Genomic DNA, 24,017 nt, shown 5'->3' on the forward strand with positions numbered 1-24,017 from the left:
TTTCCCATCGAGAATACTTTGGAGGTGATTATATTTGTTTGGTGTTTTCAGTTGGTTGCTGCTGGTGGTATATGTTCATTCACAATGAATGATGGAAAAAGGGTAAGTGCTTATCAAAATAATTAATAACAAATTGGATAAATGTTTTCTTTTTTTTCTTTCAGGATTGAAAGACATGATGAGGAAAATATGAGGCAGTCAAATGACTGAAAAAAACAAAAAATATCCTCTTCTTCGGGATGCGATGTTGGTGTTGGCGGTATCCATGTGTGGTTACACATGGATGTAGTGATGGGTGAAATATGAATATGAAAAACTATTCATATATAATAAATAACATATTTTGTGTGATGTCCCACAAAATACCTTTGCTTGGATTTATGAAACAAAGTATGAAGTATGGCCTAAGGTATTCATACACAACCAGAAGGTGGTTGTCACACAACATATGGGTACTAAATGCTACAAGATTTGGTACAATTTGCATTTTTGGTTTCAAGTACCACAGTTGGTCCGAGTCTACAGGACGTCTTGCGCGTTGATACCAGCAGCTTGGCCTTCTCCCCCTTACTGTCAGACCCACTTTGGCAGACTCATTCTCAATTTCTTCAACGCATGATACTTGCCCAATGTTCGACCCATTAGGCAAGTAACATGTGTTGTTTGGTGACTCCGAAACACTTTTATGTGATATTTATTTTTTTCATAAACCGACAGTTCTAATAAATTTCTTTCTTTCTAGAAACCCCAATTCAATATTATTTCTCATATTACAAAAATTGAAATTTATGTATTTTAATACCTCTGATAGGTATTTTTATCAACATATTTATTTACAAACAAAAAATGAAACTAACTATAAAAAACAACATTATACTTTATCTACTTTTTTGATGTGATCTGTTCCGCCACTTTTGTGTGAATAGGAGTTGTTGCATTTGCTTCTAGTTTTGTTTCAGGCTTTGTCTCAGGTTTTGTTTCTGTTTTTGTTTCATTTTGTTCAGATTCCAACTTTATATAGAAAAAAATATTATGTTACAATATAAAAAATAAACATTTTATATTAATTACCTTAATATGTTCCAAAGTGATTTTTTCACCGACTTTAGCATCGTGGGCTTTCATAATTTCTGGTGTCGGAGAATCTTCTTCAGCAGCCAACTATAATAACAATTATATATTTTTTAATATATTTATATTAAGAATAAAAGTTACATGTTTACTTTATAGGTTTCAGCAATAGCCTGATCACGATCCGTTCTCCATTTGTATTGCCAATAGCGAACCTCTTGCATTGTAGTTCCAGATAAAGACATAATTAAGAGAGATGCTCCACCAGCCAAACCTCCTAAAACACCACCAATAATGCCACCAGCTGCCATACCCCTTAAGCCCATGTTCATTTTGTATATGGCTCCGGAAAGGGTGCCAGCAGCCAAGTATTCATAAATTGAAGATTTTTCTCGGTACACTGAGACTAAGGTGACCATGCCACTATAAAGAAAATAATATCGTAATTTAGAAAAAATATACTTGTTATAATAAAATCATTTCAAAAGAAAATAAAAATACTTAGGAATTGCAAAAAATTTAGAACGAATTATAACTAGAAAGAATAAGACAAACAATTGGTCTATTACCGTATTGCAAGAATCTACTAGTTTTTACTACTTGAATCGATATCATAAAGGTAAATTTATTTTATTTATTTTTAAATAATTTTCTTATCATAGTAAAAAGTGTGCGAAGGAAGCATCGAATTTCAATAAAAACTTAGTTTTAACATTATTCCCGAAATCTTCGATATTTTAGTTATTGAAAATATTTAGTTGACAAACTGTTTGTATTTAACTTACTAGTAGGAAGTGGTAAACAGCGCCACACGCCAGCCCCATCTAAGGCCTCCTCTGGCAAAACTCATCGTAAACTTGTCCTGCAGTTTTCTCTATAATAACACAATCATTTAATAGGTTTTAAATCCACTTCAAAATAACTCCATCCCACCACCTACCTTAGCATCCAAATGTGACTGAAATGCTGTGGCTTGATTATTTTCCATAAAGTCCATATATGCCGTTCTTGATTGTATAATACCGCCATAGATGCCACCAACCAAAAAACCCAAGAAACCAGCCTGATAAATGGAATTCAATTCGGGTGATATGGAACCAAATTCACTGAAAATAGAAACAGTTGTTTAGATTTTCATTCATAAATCATGTGCGGGACTTACTCCACTTTAAAGACTTCCTTCACACGATCCCAACCGGTTTCATTTGTAGGCGGCCTCTGTACAAATGATTTGTAGGTTTTTGTTTCTTTCGAGACTTCATCATCGGGATCGGAGTGTAGCGGTAGCAGACTAAGTAGCAGTACTTTATTACGATTCCTTTGGAACAGGGATACGGTTTTCCTAAACATGTTTATTAAGTTGGGTGAAATAACTAACGTAAGGTCTAGTTCAATTGAACCATTCAATGAAAGGGAACAAATGAACTAGTTTGGGGGAAAATGTTTCCTTTTTAGTTCTGTTAACTAAGTGCCGGGCATATTTTTTTTTGATTTATAAAAAATTGTTTTTTTTTAATAAGTAGAGCTCATTTTTTAAAACAATTAGAATAATTAAATTATTCAATTTAAACATATCCATTGTTGACTCAATTTGAATGGAAGAAAAAGAAAATTATAGCATGAGAGAAACTAACAGAAACGGCTTTACTCATTCACAATAGTAGTTTATGTTGTATATATTGTGAATGTTGGAAGGCGCACAAATCAGCATTCACTTCGTGTCGCTTTTATAGTTCGGTGTCGTTTTTATTTATATATTTTGGAAACTAATCACCAAAATTCTAGTGAAAATATAAAAAAAAAGAAAATGTGAAAAGTGAAAGGAAAAAAATATAAAGAAATTGGTGAAGTTTTGTAGTTCATGTGCAATAAATTCGGCGAAGTTGAAAGTAGTGTATGTGTAATATGATAAAATGCAAACTAGTGCATGCGTCAGTGGCAGTAGAAACCGTTAGTTTACCAAGCCCTAGAACAATTGTGATCTTTTGTTGTAAGATCTGCCGAAGTGACAATATGAAGAAGTTTGGAGGTTCGGAAAATAGATCTGTATGGACTACCTTCCAAAGAGAATATAGAGAGGTAAGTGGTGGTAAATTTACACATTGTTGTTTGAATACTCTACATTTACTGTTGTTGTAGTAATTCTCATAACATTTTTAGACAAATAAAAGCTCGATTGATTTTAAATCGTGGGAAAGGTAGGTTCTCATATCTGTGTAAAATAAGTGTCTGCGAATATAGGGAAAAAGTCTAGTTCAGGGGCCCCTCACAAATCGTTTTGAAACTTTTACCACATGTAGACCTTGGAGCCCTGATTACTATGGTATCCTTTTTTCTTGCGGAAATCGGTATTTCCGGAGATATGGGCCTCCAAAGTTCCGTTGGGATGATAGTATACCGTTGTAATCAGGACCCCAAGGACTACATGTTGTAAAATTGTAAAACGATCCTCGAGGGGGCCCTAAACTAGACTTAAGCCAAATTAAGACATTGTTGTTTGTAAAGATACGATCTGCGACCGGTCCCTAATAATTCCCTCGTTTCATCAAATGTGATTCATGGAAATATTCGTTTTAGAACCCATGTTTATTTGGCCGACTGGTGCGCACAATAACTCTCGAAACGAGTAACCAATTTCATTTAAAATGTGCACATCGTACCTCCCCCACAATATCGTCAAAATTTGGCTGATTTTAATTTGATTTTATAATATCTAGTGAACTACCCGACGATCCGATTTGTAGTAAACTTTGTCTGGCTGGTCTCGAAGGAAGTAACCGATTTCATTAAAACTTTGCACATCGTAATATTTTCACCAAACTTAGATCCAGTACGAAGATCGGAAATATCGACCTGGTACATCTAGTACCTCCCCCACAAAATGTTAAAATTGCTGCTATAAACGTATTTTACCATTTTATAGCTAATACGATTTTAACCAAACTTTTTACAACCTATTATCTTTAACAAGCCTAGATCAAGTCCGAAGATGGGACCCATTGGTCCACTCCTTGTGGTACCTCCCCCCACGAATAATCAAAACATTCAATATGTATAAATTCAATATGGGGCGATTGGAAGGTTCGATTTGAACCAAACTGTGCACGACCTATTACCTTTACCAAGCCTAGATCACATTTGAAGATGGAACCCATTGGTCCACTCCTTCTGGTACCTGCCCCACAAAATGATCAAAATTATGCTAAAAATTAATTTTATAGCCAATCCGATTTTAACCAAACTTTTATTATCTTTACCGAACCTGAATAAAATACGAAGATGGGACCCATTCTCCCACTCCTTATGTTACCTCCCCCATGAATAGTCAAAACTTTCAATATTTATAAATTCAATATGAGCCGTTTGAAATGTTCCAAACCTAGATCACATATGAAGATGGGACACATTGGCCTACTCCTTCTGGTACCTCCCCCACGACCTATTACCTTTACCAAAACTAGGTCTCAAGTTCGAACATGGGACCCATTGATTCACTGCTTCTGGCACCTCCCACACAAATGGTCAACATTTTCAATATTTATGAATCCAATATTAGGCGAGTGGAATTCCCATTTGAATAAAATCCGAAACATCTATAATTAAACATATGCCTTATATAAAATGAATAATAAAACCTGTGTATAACTTCGAATACATCCTCCGCATACCACGGACTGACACTTTTTTACTTGTTTTTATTTCTTTTTTATTAAACATTTTTCTCAGAATGTTTTCTTCTGATAAGTAATGTTAAGATCATCTTGTTTTGGGATTTATAAAAAAATCAAAAACTTTTATTTAAAAAAATCATTTTATTAACATAGTCATAAATTATGAAATACAAAGTCATCATCATTGTTACTTATATAAATTATTTTATTGATTGATATTTGATATTAATATGCTAAAAATTATGTATGTATGTCAATTAACCAACCATTCAACACTAAATCATTTTTCAAATTTATGTATTACTCTCATCGTCGCTTTTCTCCCTCTTAAACTACCATCAAACGTGGTGCAATATTCATAGACATTAGTTCTTGGAACAATAACTTAGCTGCATACGGCAAACGAACTTGCGAGATTTGTGTTTTATTCTTGCAACCCTTACATTCAAAGGTGTTATTACGCAAATTAGCAATGGCAATTAGCCCGCAGAAATTGCACACATGAATACGATATGGATCGGAGACTTCGAATAGACGTTCTCGCAAAAATTGTGCAGCACCGTGAGATATCTGACAATCACGTTCCATCTCACCGAAACGTAGACCACCATCACGAGCTCTGCCTTCCATAGGTTGTCGCACCAAAATCTGTACTGGACCTCTGGCTCGAGAGTGAATTTTATCGTCCACCATGTGCTTAAGACGTTGATAGTAAGTGGGACCCAAAAAGACTTGAGCGTTAATTTTACGACCTGTATGACCGTTGTACATAACCTCATTGCCACGCAAATGATAGCCGTACTCCTGCAGGAAGGTGGAAATCTTTTGTACGTTGACAGCATCGTTGAAGGGTGTAGCATCACCAATTTCGCCCTTATTCGAACCCAATTTACCTTGTAAACACTCAATTAAATGGCCAATTGTCATACGAGATGGAATGGCGTGAGGGTTAATAATAATGTCGGGAGCCAAACCTTCGCATGTGAAGGGCATATCCTCTTGACGATACTGAATACCACAGGTACCCTTTTGACCGTGACGTGAGGCGAACTTATCGCCAATCTGGGGAATACGCACCGATCTGACACGAATCTTACAAAACTTGTAGCCTTCGCTGTTCAACGTCAACATGACTTGATCCACAATACCAGTTTCAGAATTACGCAAAAAGGTCGAAGCATCTCGTTTGGTGAAACGTTTTGTTGTGCTATCGAGTTCATCATCATTTTCGGGTAAAGTCATAGTTTTGCCAATGACGACATCATCACCGGATACACGAATGCCTGGGGCAATAATACCATCATCATCCAATTTGTCATAATGGGCATTACGCATACCCTGGCAGGTTTGTCGGTTGGGCTTCTCAAAGTTTTCTTCTTGATCACCGATACGTTTGTTTTCCGAATCTTTGTAAGAACGGTAAAACACAGAGCGGAAATATCCTCTTTCGACAGCCGAGGCATTCAAAATGACAGAATCTTCCTGGTTGTAACCGGTATAACAGAGAATGGCTACAATGGAATTGATGCCGGCTGGCAGTTCTCTGAACCGCAAATATTCCATGGAACGGGTGGTAACCAAAGGTTTCATCGGATAGTACAGTACATGGGCCAGTGTGTCCATCCGAACGTGGAAGTTGGTAATGTAAACACCCATAGCTTGTTTACCCATAGCACTTTGATAGGTGTTACGGGGAGACTGGTTGTGATCAGGGAAGGGTATAATAGATGCGCACACACCCAATATCATAGCTGGATGAATTTCACAATGTGTATAGGTGGTACAATAGGCATAATCTTTGTTTTGTTTCAAATCGTATGGAGACATGGCAATCATAACAGTTTCCTCTTCCAGGGTGTCAATATATTCCACTACACCAGAGGCCACCAACACTTGCCAGCTGTAGTTATTGTAATCACGTTCCTTTAACATTTCAACGTGGGTCTTTTTCAAGAGCAGTGCTCCGTTTTCGACAATCAACAATGGGCGACAAATACGACCGGCATCAGTGTAAATACGAATTTCACGATCACGGATATCACGAATCATCGACACCTCTGAGACAATAATATCCATTTGTCTGCGCAGTTTACGTAAAGTGGCCATCAACTGTTCGGGGTCACGATGTATACCCACCCAACAACCATTGACAAAGATTTTGGTAGCATCCGCAATGGCTGAGGGGGCAATTTCTTCAAGATTTTCCATGGACCATTCTTCCAAGAACTCCAAAATTGGTGAGGGTTGGGATCCTACAGAAATGTAGGCCATAAGCGCCAAATTCTTTACAAGACCGACAGCAGCTCCCTCAGGTGTTTCGGCAGGGCATAACATACCCCACAATGTGTTGTGCAATTGACGAGGTTTGGCCAATTTACCATCACGACCAATGGGCGAATTGACACGACGTAAATGTGACAATGTTGAGGCGAAAGTCAAACGGTTCAATACCTGAGATACACCAGCACGAGCCTGATGGGCCTTCTTTTGATCACCCCAATTACCTGTGGCCAAGGAGTAACGTAAACCGTCAGTGATGATATTTGTCTTAATGGCCAATTCCAAATTGAAGTCCTTTCCACGATCAATAAACTTCTGTGTGTACATGCGAACTTCTTTCAACAGATTTTTGAATAGACCACGGAACAGGAAGGCCATAAGGGGACCAGCCAAATCCAAACGTTTGTTACCTACAAATAAAAAAGGCGATGTTAGTAAAACATAAATATTTTTTTAGATATTAATACTTACCGTAGTGATCACGATCGTCCAATTCACGACGACCCAAAGAGGCCAGTAGCAGACGATGTACCATATAACCCAAAAAGTAGGCCTTCTTTGTTTCACAGAAGTCTGAAACACCCACATGTGGCAACATTTCCTTTTGTAAAATTTCCTTGGCGTATTTGATACGTTTATCCTTGGTCACACCAGGACGTGCACCTCTGGTACCAATGAAATTCAATGCAACATTTTGTTCTTGCACTACGAAAGCCTCATCCAATGAAGGTTTTACCATTTCCATCATTTCGGGATCATCAAAATCATAAATAATGTGTTCCAAAATATCACGATCAGCCACAAAACCCAATGCACGGAAAACAATCATAATTGGAATTTCTTGTTTAATATATGGCAAAATGGCAATAATACGTTGACCAATAGCTGACTTTTTGATATTCTGTGAACCTCTGGCCATCATGTTAACCCACAAAGTGGATGTGGGACGTGAACTGTGTTCCAAACATGAACGAATTTCAGCCTTATAGGCATATTTGCCATCTTTCATGCTGAAAACATACACAGTGTTGGTTGCCATTTTCTCCTGGGCAATAAGGACCTTTTCGGAACCGTTGATAATGAAGTAGCCGCCAGGATCCAATGGACATTCATTTAATTCTGTTAAATCACGATCTGTTAATTGTGATAGCAAACAGTATGTGGAACGCAACATAATGGGAATTTTGCCAATGAAGGTCTTTTGATGTTGTGTCTCGACGGGGGCTTGACCCTCAACAATTTTCGATTTAGTAATATCAACGTAGAGAGGTGCGGAATATGTCAAGTTACGCAAACGTGCTTCATTAGGCATCATAGGACTGGGTGAACCATCTTTTTCCCAATGTGTTGGTTTCGATAAGTAAATTTGTTCGAATTTCAAAAGGAAACGTGGCTGCAAGGGGAGAATTTTATGTAAAATTTTTTTCAAATTAAAATATTAAGAAGTTATTCCCCTTACCGGTGTCTCAATTTCTCCCGAGGTATGCTGGGCTTCTGCTTGCAAATCAATAGCCGGGGAGTCTTCGACAATGCGTTGTACGGACATCTGAATAAATTCATCGAAACTGTCCAATTGCTGACGCACAAGACCTTTCTCATCGAAATAGGCGTTGATGACAATCCAACAAGCTTCCTGCCACAATTCATGAGAAATTTCCTCGGCATTCTCCTCCTCATACATTTCTAATATAGAAACATTAGGGAAAAATATTAGTAAAATGTAATATTGTTGTTTTTGTATTTTAAATGGGGCTCCACAAAATTAGCGCTCCGTCGTCTTTGCCATCGTCGCCATGTTTTATCATGCAAATTTAAAAGGCAAAAAATAGGATTTCATTTTACTTACGGTCATCGTTGTCGTACATCATCTTGAAGGATTTTTGTTTGGAATCCTTTGTAGACCAAATAAATCACAATATTTTGTGTATTTTTCCACTAATTTTTTAGAAATATTTTCGAAAAAAATTTCACAAGAGAAGCAACACGCAAAAACCACCAGCTTCTATCGGTGGCGGCGAGTTGTGTGCAGGGATTCCTAGGTCGACTATTGGCTATGAACTGTCAAACTCTCTTGCCAGATTGTAAACATTTATTGTGTGCAGTTAGTGAATGATGTGTCGTAGGTATCTCATCAGCTGTTGAGAATAAATATCTGTATAACAGGGAAATTAAATAGAATAATTAAAAAGGGTAAATTATAGGGTTTTGATTAAATTTTTATAGAATATTTCTTACAACAAATATCACCAACATAGGCGTGGATTTTTAAAGGAAATATTATTCAAGGAATATCACCAACATAGGCGTGGATTTTTAAAGGAAATATTATTCAAGGAATATCACCAACATAGGCGTGGATTTTTAAAGGAAATATTATTCAAGGAATATCACCAACATAGGCGTGGATTTTTAAAGGAAATATTATTCAAGGAATATCACCAACATAGGCGTGGATTTTTAAAGGAAATATTATTCAAGGAATATCACCAACATAGGCGTGGATTTTTAAAGGAAATATTATTCAAGGAATATCACCAACATAGGCGTGGATTTTTAAAGGAAATATTATTCAAGGAATATCACCAACATAGGCGTGGATTTTTAAAGGAAATATTATTCAAGGAATATCACCAACATAGGCGTGGATTTTTAAAGGAAATATTATTCAAGGAATATCACCAACATAGGCGTGGATTTTTAAAGGAAATATTATTCAAGGAATATCACCAACATAGGCGTGGATTTTTAAAGGAAATATTATTTATTCAAGGAATATCACCAACATAGGCGTGGATTTTTAAAGGAAATATTATTCAAGGAATATCACCAACATAGGCGTGGATTTTTAAAGGAAATATTATTCAAGGAATATCACCAACATAGGCGTGGATTTTTAAAGGAAATATTATTCAAGGAATATCACCAACATAGGCGTGGATTTTTAAAGGAAATATTATTCAAGGAATATCACCAACATAGGCGTGGATTTTTAAAGGAAATATTATTCAAGGAATATCACCAACATAGGCGTGGATTTTTAAAGGAAATATTATTCAAGGAATATCACCAACATAGGCGTGGATTTTTAAAGGAAATATTATTCAAGGAATATCACCAACATAGGCGTGGATTTTTAAAGGAAATATTATTATCACCAACATAGGCGTGGATTTTTAAAGGAAATATTATTCAAGGAATATCACCAACATAGGCGTGGATTTTTAAAGGAAATATTATTCAAGGAATATCACCAACATAGGCGTGGATTTTTAAAGGAAATATTATTCAAGGAATATCACCAACATAGGCGTGGATTTTTAAAGGAAATATTATTCAAGGAATATCACCAACATAGGCGTGGATTTTTAAGGAATATCACCAACATAGGCGTGCTCTATGTTTTGTTATAGTGGCCCCAATTTTTAGTATCAGCAGCCCCATTTTTTTAATTTATTACGGTTTTGTTTTCCATTTCCCGAGGGTATTTTTTTTGTGTGTAACAAATAAAATTGATTTATAAAATATTTCTTTCTCTTTGTTTTTAATATGTCATAAATATTAATTGGTGAATGTGATTAGCATTTTAATAATCGACTAATAGCCACACCGGTGACAATGCGTTGACTTTTTTTATTGTATTTGTGTACAAACAACATTCATCAATATTGTTCATTTCATAATTATTAATTAATAATAATAATTTCAATGAATTTATTATAATTAATTTTTCTCACTTAATAAACAAATTGAGGTTTTTAAAATTATGTAAAATGGATGAATATTTACAAATGATTTTCAAAGAAATTTTAAATTTTGAAATGCAATACAAAATTGGTTCATAGTGGTTAAATAAGAGTTCATGGGGCAAACTAAAATACATTTAGGTAAATATTCACTTTTGAATATGAGGCATATAATTTTGATAAAACTAGCTTAGCATTATATTTTGCCACATTGTATATTTTTGTATATTTTGTTTTTCAAAAAATATTTTATAAACTATTTTTTTCTAATATCTAACAGGAAGTAAAATTCTACAAACACCTGATATAAGCCACAATAAATACAACATTTTTATTGGTTAATTAAAAAAGTGTTTTTATTATTATTCTCAAAATTCTTGCGAATACATTTTTATAAGACATGAATCCGTGTACTTCACAAACACACAGCTTCAAAATACACGAAGCTATTAATACACCATTAAAATATGAGCATGTGATTGCCAGTTTTTTTTTGTCAAAATTCATAGCGAATACCAATGAGACCATCGATCTAAATCTTCTTAGACGACCTGGTCAAAAAGAGAAAAGAAAACAATCATGACAATTAATTTTGTCATCGATACCAACCACCACCAGCCATAATGAATTGTCGTAACATTATGAATTAGACAGAATTTTGGCTACTGTCTTGTCATGTTGACTACTACAAGCTACTGTATCGGATTATAATGAAATATTTTTTACAAACTAGGGGAATACTTCGATAATTTTGATTGATTGCAAACGTCTGGATTCGCAGACAAAAAATCCCCTGTTACATCTTCTGTATTCAGCTCTGGTCTCATTTTTTTGGTATTATATTTAAATTAATCAAATCAATCATGAAAATTATTCCATAAAAATCCCGGCTAATGGGTTAAATTTTTTTCTTTGAAAATCACCGGCGTTATTCCTATAAATAACTATTTTTTAAAAATTCACGGGGATATTCCTAGAAAGTACTTTTTTTAATTCCCCGGGATATTCTTAGAAAGCATTATTTTCTTGAAAATTCGTAGTGATATTCCTTGTATGAAATCCACGCCTATGTTGGCGATGTTCCTTGAATAATATTCCCTTTAAAAATCCACGCCTATGTTGGCGATGTTCCTTGAATAATATTCCCTTTAAAAATCCACGCCTATGTTGGCGATGTTCCTTGAATAATATTTCCTTTAAAAATCCACGCCTATGTTGGTTATATTTCTTGGAAGAAATCTTCATTAATAACCCACGCCTATTTTGTTGTGATATTTCTAGGAAGAAATTCACGCCTATGTATTTAAGAAATCCACGCCTAAGATGTTATTTCTTGAATAAATCCACGCCTATGTTGGTGATATTTCTTAGAAGAAATCCACGCCTATGTTGGTGATATTTCTTGGAAGATATTTCTTGGAAGAAATCGTCTTTAAAAATCCACGTCTATGTTGGTGATATTTGTTGAAGAAATCTTCTTTAAAAATCTACGCCTATGTTGGTTATATTTCTTGAAAAAAATCTTCTTTAATAACCCACGCCTATGTTGGTGATATTTCTTGGAAGAAATTCACGCCTATGTTGGTGATATTTCTTGGAAGAAATCCACGCCTATGTTGGTGATATTTCTTGGAAGAAATCCACGCCTATGTTGGTGATATTTCTTGGAAGATATTTCTTGGAAGAAATCGTCTTTAAAAATCCACGTCTATGTTGGTGATATTTGTTGAAGAAATCTTCTTTAAAAATCCACGCCTATGTTGGTTATATTTCTTGAAAAAAATCTTCTTTAATAACCCACGCCTATGTTGGTGATATTTCTTGGAAGAAATCTTCTTTAATAACCCACGCCTATGTTGGTTATATTTCTTGGAGGAAATCTTCTTTAAAAATCCACGCCTATGTTGGTGATATTTCTTGGAAGAAATCCACGCCTATGTTGGTGATATTTCTTGGAAGAAATCCACGCCTATGTTGGTGATATTTCTTGGAAGAAATCCACGCCTATGTTGGTGATATTTCTTAGAAGAAATCTTGGAAGAAATCCACGCCTATGTTGGTGATATTTCTTGGAAGAAATCTTCTTTAAAAATCCAAGCCTATGTTGGTGATATTTGTTGAAGAAATCTTCTTTAAAAATCCACGCCTATGTTGGTGATATTTGTTGAAGAAATCTTCTTTAAAAATCCACGCCTATGTTGGTGATATTTGTTGAAGAAATCTTCTTTTAAAATCCACGCCTATGTTGGTGATATTTGTTGAAGAAATCTTCTTTAAAAATCCACGCCTATGTTGGTGATATATCTTGAAAGAAATATTATTTAAAAATCCACGCCTATAGTTCCGGTATTACTTTCATTGTCCTCCTTTAAAAAAAATATTCCTTAAAGATTCTCACGTGATTTTATTATCAATATTTATTTAAATGTTTATTATTTATACTTAAATTAGTAATTTTACAATTAACAAATGTCCTAATGTTTTGACATTATCACATATCGATCTAAATTTTAAAAATAAATTAAAAATAATAAGAAATCTATATTTTATTTTATAAATATCCTTGTTAACTATAAATAAAACTGAAAACTTCAATTACTGTCTGCCATTAATTCACCCTTTTTATAAACATTTATTGCATAAAATTCGGGTAGGCGATATACTTTCAAGCGATCTGTGCTAAATTGACCATTAGTAAGGGCCTTAACAAAGAAGATATCTTTCATCTGGACTTCATTGCCGTCGTCAATGTGTTTCAACTTCCTTGGACGATATCCTTGACGATTTAATAATTTGACATAAATTATTTCATTATCCTTGAAAAGATTTCTGCCTTGTGAGCTACCTCTCGACGTGGGATATATTAATGCCGGTTGTATGGGTATAATATCATTAGGAGTCGAGGGATAAAAATCTGTATCTTCTATGAGGGCCATCTTTGCGGGGAGTATGGCAGCCAAGGCAGGACCGAGGCACAGGGTCAAGCAGATGAAGAGGAGTCTGGAGATCTACAAAGAAATAAATAAAAAATGTGTTGTTATAAAAACAATATAAAGAATTATTGGTAATGGTTGTGACAGCCATAAAAATATCACATAAAAAATTCCACGGTTTAGCTTCCGTCGTCCTTTAAAATATTCCTTATCCTTTAAAAATCCTTAAAAAATCCACGTTTATGACTGAGATATACCTCAAAAAATATTATTTTAAAAAAATCCACCCTTAGGTCTGTGATATACCTCAAATAATATTCTTTAAATAAATCCTACATTCTAGCTATGATAGTCTCATAAAAAAAATCATTAAGAATCCATTCCTTCATCTCGGATTGTTCGTAAAAAATATCATTTAGAATTCCACGATAATGGCTTTCCAAAAAATTCTTTATAAATCCAGACCCTTATTTCCGGTAGCCCTTCAAGAATATTCTCTAAAAATCCACGCTTATAGTTCCAATTGTGTTTCAACAAAAAATTGTTTTTTTTATTGCTCTGATACTCCTCCAAAAAATAACCCAACTATCTTTTAAAATGGCCCCAACTATCTTAAATAACCATTCTTATGGCTACTATAGTCCTTCAAAACACTATTTTTAAAAGTCCACAAGTTCTTAAAAATCACCGTTTTTAAAAATTCACGCTTAGATAAACCTTGGAAAAATGTTCTTTTTTAAAATCACGCTTTGATAATCCTTGGGAAATATTTTTTTTAAGTCAACGATCCGACAATCCTTGGAAAATATTTTTTACAAATCCAAGTTTCAATAATCCTACGATAGTCCTTCAAAAATATTTTTTACAAATCCACGCTTTAATAATCCTACGATAGTCCTTCAAAAACATACTTTATAAATCCACACCTTATGACTCTGATGGACCTTCAAAAATATTCTTTATTAATCCACGCCTTATGACTCTGATGGACCTTCAAAAATATTCTTTATTAATCCACGCCTTATGACTCTGATAGTCCTTCAAAAATATTCTTTAAAAATCCACGCCTTATGACTCTGAAGTCCTTCAAAAATATTCTTCAAAAATCCACGCCTTATGGCTCTGAAGTCCTTCAAAAATATTCTTTAAAAATCCACGCCTTATGACTCTGATAGTCCTTCAAAAATATTTTTTAAAAATCCTCATTTAGGGCTCTGATAGTCCTTCAAAATATTCTTTAAAAATCCACGCCTTATGACTCTGATAGTCCTTCAAAAATATTTTTTAAAAATCCTCATTTAGGGCTCTGATAGTCCTTCAAAAACATTCTTTAAAAATCCACGCCTGTAGGCTTACAGGTCCTTCAGAAAATATTCTTTAAAAATCCACGCCTGTAGGCTTACAGGTCCTTCAAAAACATTCTTTAAAAATCCACGCCTTATGACTCTGATAGTCCTTCAAAAATATTCTTTATAAATCCACGCCTTATGACTCTGATAGTCCTTCAAAAATATTCTTTATAAATTCACGCCTTATGACTCTGATAGTCCTTCAAAAATATTCTTTATAAATCCACGCCTTATGACTCTGATAGTCCTTCAAAAATATTCTTTATAAATCCACGCCTTATGACTCTGATAGTCCTTCAAAAATATTCTTTATAAATCCACGCCTTATGACTCTGATAGTCCTTCAAAAATATTCTTTATAAATCCGCGCCTTATGACTCTGATAGTCCTTCAAAAATATTCTTTATAAATCCACGCCTTATGACTCTGATAGTCCTTCAAAAATATTCTTTATAAATCCACGCCTTATGACTCTGATAGTCCTTCAAAAATATTCTTTATAAATCCACGCCTTATGACTCTGAAAGTCCTTCAAAAATATTCTTTATAAATCCACGCCTTATGGCTCTGGAAGTCCTTCAAAAATCCATTCTTAGGGCTCTGGGAGTCCTTCAAAAAATATTTTTTTAATCCGCGCCTATGGCTTTGATAGTCCTTGAGTAAATGTTCGGTAAATTTCAACGCTTAGGACTCAAAACGTCCTTCCCATAATATTCTGTAAAAGTCCATATTATTTAAAAATCCACGCTTATGGCTCTGATAGTCCTTGAGAAGATATTCTTTAAAAAAAACTATGCTTTGGACTCTAATGGTTCTCCAAAAATATTCTTTAAGAATCCACGCTTAGGGCTCCGAAGGTTCCTCAAAAAATATTTTTTTTGAAAATCCACACTTATGGCTCCGATAGTGCTTGAGGAAAAATTTTATTAAAAATCCACACCTAAATGACTGTGATATTTCTTGTAAAATATTCTTGAAAAATCCACGATCTGGGCTTGGAAAGTCCTTCAGAAAATTATCTTTAAAAATCCATATTATGCACTATCAGAACCATAAGATAGTATATATTATTTAAACCTTCAAAAATATTCATTAAAAATCCATGCTCCGATAGTACTTCAAAAAATATTCTTTGTGACTTTGAAAGATCTTTAATTTTTTTTTTAATCCACGCTTATAACTCCGATGACCCTTCGCAATTATTCACTTATGGTTTTCATATTTCACGCATAGGGCTGATAAAATTTAAAATTTTTTTAATCCACGCTTATTGTCCTGATAGCCATTAAAATGTATTTAAAACCCCATGCTTATTGCTTCGATAGTTATTCAAAAATATTTATTAAAAATCCACGCCTATGACTCCGATAATCCTTTAAAATGTTATCTTTAAAAATTCACACTTATAGCTCTGATAGTCATTGGAAAATATTTTATAAAACTCCAAATTTTAAAAAATTTTTCTATTTCTGTTTCATTTTTTTGTTTTATTGCATATTTATTTTCTTTTTGATTTTTTTTAATTATTTTAAACTTTTTTTGAAAAATTTTGCACATTTACCATTTTTTGAAGACAATATTTTTATTTTCGAACTTTGTGGGATATTTTTCGTATACGATTTTAAATTCCAAAACGACACGAAATTCGAAGAAACCGCTATAACGATTGATTACAGCGTAAAATCCCGAAAGAAAAAGCGCCGCGTTCCCAGCGAAGACCAACAGACAACTGAGTCTGCGTTAAGGGCAACACAACAACTTCATTCGCGCGCACCTTTGCCATCAGACATCAGCTAGCTAGGTAGCTAGCCATTGAGCCACCCGACATGCTTAGCTTTCAACGTTGTAAGGTGACAAATGAGAGCCAGACCAAAGCTAAACAAAACATAAATATAAAATTTTAGGGGGATGGGGTAAATTAAATGTTTGGCTGATAGATAGACAAACAAATAAATACAACAACGAAATGAGAAATGAAGAGTGGACAGAAATTAATAAATAAATAAATCATCCATCCATCTATCGATAATATTAACTATGCGAATTATTACACAAATATTTTATAAAAAGAACCCATTTCAACAATGCCCAACATGCCCAATGTTGTGTTGTGGGTGGTCTCTGTTGAAAAAATAAACATACCGTTTGAGATGCCAAGAAAAAAATAACAACAACAACAGCATGTAAATAAATGTTACATGTAACTGAAATATTTGGATAATCATTCAATTAGGTTGTAGAAGAAAGGTAAACATGTATACTATTATTGCCAATTAGTTGAACTGTAACTATTTCAATAACCTCATTTTATACACTGTGAAAAAAATTGGCAACGGTTCAATATGTTTTACCGATTACATTAACTTTGGTTTCGTATCTTAAGATATATAAAGTTCCAAAATGTATTGCGAATTAATAATGGTATAGTACAAATAATTTCATATAAGTACATTTAAAAGGGCATTGTTTCTGAAAGTGCTTCAAAAAATATTTTTTAAAAATCGACACTTTCAACTTCTCGACAGTCCTTAAATTTATTTTCTTTAAAATCCAAAATTATAACTTTTAATGAAATTCTTCAAATATTTTTTTGTTTTTTGTTTATATATACACGATTAAAGCTGCGACAGACTTGAAACCGTTTGATTATGTAGGGTCGCGTCTCTACACTAAACAGACATTTCAAATTACAGACACTTCAAGGGGAGAATGCGGCTAAAATAGTGTGTTTCGTTTATATGGGGGCTATACCTAAACGTGGAGCGATATTAATATTTTAGTGGGAAGATTTTGGCACCTCTTGGTAGAAAGACCTCTCGATTTATAATCTCAGGTAAATATAACAGCAAATAAAATTAAATTAAATAATTCATATCGGATTCTTCATTGAAAAATAAAAACTTTTTTTGGGAGATAATAGAAACGCTGGCCTCCATCTCCGAACTCTATGTTCGATAAATAAATTTTAATGATACGTATCTGTTTATCCGACTCATATAACGACCTCTCCGTAAACCGTAACAAGCAGTTGAGCAGATGAGTTGGCTAGATGAGGCAATTTTGTCTTGATGATTTTTCTTGTATTATCCGAACTTTATATACAGTAAAACCCAAATATTTTTACCGCCCAAAATGTCCTCTATAAAGTGCCACAAATTAACAACTTATGCCCACAAATTCAAGAATTGAAAAGGTACCCTGACGTTATATATATTACTAGCATAGGCCCGCTACGTCGTTAGGGGAATTTTTGTATAGTTGAAATAAATAAACTTTAATTAAGCTACACAATATACTTTTTATATTTGAATATTTACTATAAATTTGAAATATTTCAAATAGTGATAGGTCCTATATATTTTTTAAGAAAATCTAAAATCCGTATTTCTTTTGAACAGACACATTGATGTTTCAATTCAACTAAATCGAGTACAACTTACTTATAGTTATATTTTCTGAAAGTGTACTATTATTTTCTCGGTCCTCCCGATGGACCAATGCAAATAGTACGTTTTTTTTTAATTTTTTGGTACTTTAGGTAATTTCATGCTACTGGTAAATTATGTAGTTTTAGTACTTGTGTACCCTTATAATACGAATTTGTAATATAATGTTTTGCACAGCGCATCATTTATTATACAGATACCTGCCTTTATAGGGAAGATTTCCATGTTACATTGGAAAAAATTGTCGGTATTTCTATATACCCTCGACAAAAAGATCCCGCCCATTATTCATTACATCGAAAGTATGGTTGAAAACATCATTGGAAATAAATATCAGTATTGTTATGGCAGAAATTTTAGGAACAATTGCATTTAAAAATGCCAACAATTTAGTACGTGTGGTGTTCGGCTTGAAGTTTCGTCCGTTTTTCACTATATCGGAAGTTTAAACCAAAGTTCAAAGATTAGTACTGAAATTTGGATATCTGTCTCTAACCATTCCTATTTTGTACTTTGTTTACAGAGCATATCGCTCTATTAGTTATAGTCTACTACTAAATTTCAGATTTCAATATAATATAATAAATCATTATATTTGTATTAGCTTAAGCTACATACCAAGTTTCAGATATGTATATCTATCAATTCCATACAAATATAATATTTAGTACTTTTTAGCACCTTTTAGTACTAAATTCCAAAATTTTTTCCCACTTATCACTTCGCTTATCCTAGGCAAAGCTGCATACCAAATTACAGAGTTCTACATCTAGCCGTTACGGCGTAATACAGTTTTAGTACTTTTTAGAACCATTTTAGTACTAATTTCCAAAAAATTTTATTGGACCTCATTCTATTTGTAATTGCATAAGTTACATACCATGTTTCCGATATGTATCTCCACCGATTCCATTCAAATATAATATTTAGTAGTTTTTAGTACCCCTTAGTACTAAATTCCAAAATTTTTTTCACACATACCACTTCGCTTATCGTAGGCAAAGCTGCATACCAAATTTTAGAGTTCTACATCTAACCGTTCCCGCGTAATAGTGTCTTTAGTACCTTTTAGTACGAATTTCCACATCACACGCCTCCCCACCAAACCCAACCTACATGCCAAATTTCAAGTTTCTAGGTTTAGCCGTTTCGTCTGGGCGTTGATGATCAGTCAGTCACTTATAACGCAACTCTTTTACATATATAGAGGAATGAGGGTATTGCTTTCTATATATTTTTCAAATGCTAAAATGTATAATCTTTTGCAGCATAGAGATTGAAAAAATTGGAAAAATAATAGAATTAATTTTTATTTTTAAATAGTGTTCTTTAATATATTCGTTTTAAGAATTTGTAATAATCAAATATCTATATAGTTCACACATTTAATTTCCTCCGATTCCATATGTTCCAACAATGCAACAAATAAGCATCTCTTGTATGTACCCAAATTGTTGAAGGGTATCATATAGTCATCCCCGTCCGTTTGACTACTGGATTTAGGAAATTTGTTCCACTCTGCTTTAACACGGAATGCCAAACAAAAAGTGACTGTTGTTTGGGTGGAAAATACTATAAATGTAGCTGCATCATCAATGTGGCTGCAAAATAAATCATAAAACCAGCGATAGAGCTTTGTCAAAACATGAGTCTATATTGATTTTTTTCTACACATATGTATGCCACCAAAATCCCAGAAACCAAATTAAATCAACATCTGTGGGAAATTCTGTCTAACCTCGTCTTAATATCGAAGATAGTACGGGACCTTCATATGGAACCGATATATAAAATATCGTAGGAGTAGTACCAATGCACGTACAAAATTTTAAACCTGTTTTCTATATATTTATATTTCTATTTCATAGATAGAAATATAAAAATATAGACATAGATTTTCGGATCAAAAATATATATAAAAGGTTATCCATATCGTCGTTTGAAAAGTATGGAACTGAAATTAGGTTTTATTATTTACTTTGTATAAGGTAGATGTTTTTATCAAATAGCTGACAATCTGTACATTGCGCACGATAATTCTCAAAGGGAGTAACCGATTTCTTCCAAGCTCTGCACATCGTAATGTTTCTTCCAAACTTAAATCATGATAGGAAATCCTAAATATCGGACCACTCAGCATTGCATCCCCACAATCTGCATAAAATGTGAACAGACTAACCGATATGAACCAAACTTTGTCCAACCTAATATTTCAACCAAACCTGTATAATTCCATCTTGTACCTCTCCCATAAAGGGTCAATATTTGGAGATATTGTAACGGAATATCTGAACGGAATATCCAATTCCATCCCATCGTAATATTTCTACCAAGCCAAGATCAATTCCGTAGTTATGGATCCGATGGCTCCTGTTCACTTCTGGTATATCCCCACTAAGGGCCAACATTAAATTAGAATAAGAAGTCTATAGGGCAATTTCTTCTAGTACCTTCCCACAGATGGACAACTCTTTGATAAAGATAATAGTAAATACTGTGTGGCTTAGACAAGGCAGACCATAAAACTTCTACTAAATATAGATTTACGACAATTATCGTAATCCATCATTTGTGGTACCTCCCCCCACAAACAGTCACAATTTTTATAGACAAAAATTATGTTTTTGCTCCATTTGAACCAAATATTCAAGGATTATTACCCAAACCCATAGGTGTCGTGTTTGGGCAGAATCGAACTTACACGCCTACATTATTATTGGTCCATAACTAAGAATTACCATGAACATTTTTATACCCTTCACCACTCTGTGGTACAGGGTATTATGTCTTTGTGCATATGTTTGTAACAGGCAAAAGGAAACGAGATAGACACATGGTTCCTTTTGAGAATATGCATAGAATCACTTTTTAATCTATGCATGTCCGTCCGTCTGTCTGTCCATGTTAAATTGTGAACAAAGCACAGGTCGCATTTATGATCCGAATTGGATGAAATTTGGCACAGCTCATTTGTTTGGCCCAAGGACGAACCCTATTGAAATTGGGAAAAATCGGTTCAGATTTAGATATAGCTCCCATATATATTTTCGTCCGATTTTATGTAAATGGTGTACCAAATTCCCTATATATCTTTCGATTGGCACGAAATTCGGCATAGCGTAATGAATTAGCTCTAGAATGATGTGTGTTAAGTTTCCTGAAAATCGGTCCATATTTAGATATAGCCCCCATATATATTTTCGTCCGATTTTATGTAAATGGTGTACCAAATTCCCTATATATCTTTCGATTTGCACTAAATTCGGCATAGCGTAATGAATTAACTCTAGAATGATGTATGTTAAGTTTCATACATCATATACATAAATATCACAAATATAAATGTACATTACCTTTCCGTGAAACCGAAACCCGAACCCTGTATTTGGGAAATTCTTTCGGAGAATGAAATTCCTGTGGGGAATAATCTGCCATTTCATCTGCGTGGAGTTCACAATAAAACGTCGAATCACATCTTTATTATTTTCTCTAGAATATTATTTGTGTGGGATCATTAACATCAAACATTAAAAATGTTAAAAATAGATACCTTTGTTGTTGATACAGATAAGCGAGAACAACTTATTTATGTTAAATATTTAACATCTGGATTCATCTGCGCCAAAGTTCAAAGAAATTCCATATCAGCTGATAATAAAAACAAGAGAAAGTAATATTTTGACATATTATGAACCAATTTAGGCAACAGAAGATACAACTAACAGATAAACCAATGTCAACATATGATAACAATTTAATTTTCAAAATTTGTTTAACGACATTTATCTTTTATATTTAGATCAATACTGCCTTAGTAGACTGCAAGCTAATGAAGGGGATTTTTTGCCATTCCCCAGACAACTACATATTAAACGTCAGTTATGACATTTATAAACATGGTAAATCATTTCTGTCACTCTGATAGATATAAGAACCATCTACTCGATAGATTTGCTACAATAATAAAAGTAACTTAAAAAAAAAAAAAAACAGACACGTAGTAAAAACTGCACCATAAAAACAACCATTTTTTATCATATTTTGCAAATGAATTTGATTTTTGCATTGAAATATTCTAAAATTGGGTCGATAAATTTTGGTTCGGTCATCTATTCATATCTACCAATCGAGCTGAAACGTTGGAATCTGGCACAAGAGTCACTGTTCATATGTAGAACTGTGGTAAGAAAGTAGTCCTGACCATTTATATCGGAATTTGGAAGAAAATTTAGATTTTCTAAGATATATCGGGAAAATAAATGTTTTTTTATTATATTTTTAAATTTATTGTTAGTTTTTCTTTGTAGACACTTTTAACACATATGGTCAATATTGTCAATTTTTGAATATTCCATTTTCAAACCGCCATCTTCGGATTATCTCCGTTGAAAATATGTCTGGGCAACATGAAATCGTTTAAAAGCTTAAGATTTTCACGGAACGATAACCAGTATGCTGCCATTTGCGATGGCAGCTCATCATCTCAAGCAATATTAATTTTCCACAATTGTTGGAGGAAAATCTTTGCCGCTGAGACCACAGGACCGGCGATTCCTAATGGGTCAAACAATTTTGCTAAATTGGAAGTGGCCTTTCGATCGGTAATAACTGCACATTCATGCACATCAACCTTTTTGCAGAACCTGTCTGCTTGATGAATTGTCGAAGTTGAGGTCTACTTCTCTATCTTCTAGTAGAACTCCACGAACGAGTTTTACGTGGTTAGCACACCATTTCTGCAGTCTAAATCGTGCATGCAACAATAAGTTATTTGGATGCTTCTGCATCTCAATTGCGTTGACTACCCACCATGCCGTCGTCAACGTAGAAATTATTTTGAAGTTCTTTTGCACCCAATAGATACTGGTGTAGATCATCTCTGTCAGTTTTTTTTTTTTTTTCAAACACATTGTAGCTAGATAAGGGGCGCATATTGTACCATATGTTAATGTCTTCAACATGTAATGCTCAAGCTTTCTATCCGGGGAATTTCTCCATGCAATCAGTTGATATTTGCGATTTCTACTGTCGACCAGTACTTGTCTGTACATCTTGTCAATATCTTTTTTGAAAATAATTCTTGGAAGTCTGAATCGCAACAACATTCCAAACAAATCCCCTTGAACCTTTGGACCTGAATGCAGAACATTATTAAATGACCATCCAGATGACGACTTACAGGATGCATTGAACACAACTCGGAGTAAAGTTGTGCTACTATCTGCGCGAAGGACAGAATGGTGTGAGATGTAGTAGTGACCACTGCGTGCCCCTCTAGATTATATTTTTGTCATATGTCAAAGCTCTTCATACTCCCTTCATAAAATTGGCGTATTGCTCTCGAAGACTTGCATCCATTTTCAAGCGCCGCTCCAAAGAGAAGAATCTGGACGCTACAATATTGAGTGACTCGGATATATTCTCTGGATCATCTGCAAATGACAATCGTGCAACAAAATGATTTTCTTCATTAAATGTTGTATGCTGGTTGAAGTGGTTTTCAAACCTTTCATCTGCTTGGGTC

The 24,017-nt window shown here is 34.0% G+C and overlaps 3 protein-coding genes across 3 annotated transcripts; all 3 read right to left on the reverse strand.

Moving 5' to 3' along the window:
- Positions 1-1,071: 1,071 nt before the first annotated feature.
- Positions 1,072-2,421, reverse strand: LOC133332490 (RPII140-upstream gene protein-like; the record flags this gene model as incomplete). The annotated part of the gene is made up of 5 exons (XM_061540891.1): positions 2,234-2,421; positions 2,012-2,177; positions 1,857-1,945; positions 1,224-1,494; positions 1,072-1,161 (listed from the first exon to the last, which is right to left on the reverse strand). Coding segments are annotated over exons 1-5 (804 nt in total), but the record flags the coding sequence as incomplete, so codon positions are not given.
- Positions 2,422-5,063: 2,642 nt separating this feature from the next.
- On the reverse strand, positions 5,064-8,964 carry LOC133332491 (DNA-directed RNA polymerase II subunit RPB2). Its single transcript, XM_061540893.1, has 4 exons — positions 8,869-8,964; positions 8,482-8,705; positions 7,494-8,415; positions 5,064-7,432 (listed from the first exon to the last, which is right to left on the reverse strand). The coding sequence occupies exons 1-4, from the start codon at positions 8,888-8,890 to the stop codon at positions 5,070-5,072; spliced, it is 3,531 nt and encodes a 1,176-aa protein (XP_061396877.1). The 5' UTR covers positions 8,891-8,964; the 3' UTR covers positions 5,064-5,069.
- Positions 8,965-13,356: 4,392 nt separating this feature from the next.
- Positions 13,357-13,701, reverse strand: LOC133332492 (uncharacterized). Its single transcript, XM_061540894.1, has one exon. The coding sequence runs from the start codon at positions 13,699-13,701 to the stop codon at positions 13,357-13,359; it is 345 nt and encodes a 114-aa protein (XP_061396878.1).
- Positions 13,702-24,017: the final 10,316 nt, after the last annotated feature.

The sequence above is a fragment of the Musca vetustissima genome, unplaced genomic scaffold (genome assembly GCF_032173495.1).
Source record: "Musca vetustissima isolate MV318-11 ecotype Yass unplaced genomic scaffold, APGP_CSIRO_Mvet_v1 utg38027, whole genome shotgun sequence".
NCBI classification, from domain to species: domain Eukaryota; kingdom Metazoa; phylum Arthropoda; class Insecta; order Diptera; family Muscidae; genus Musca; species Musca vetustissima.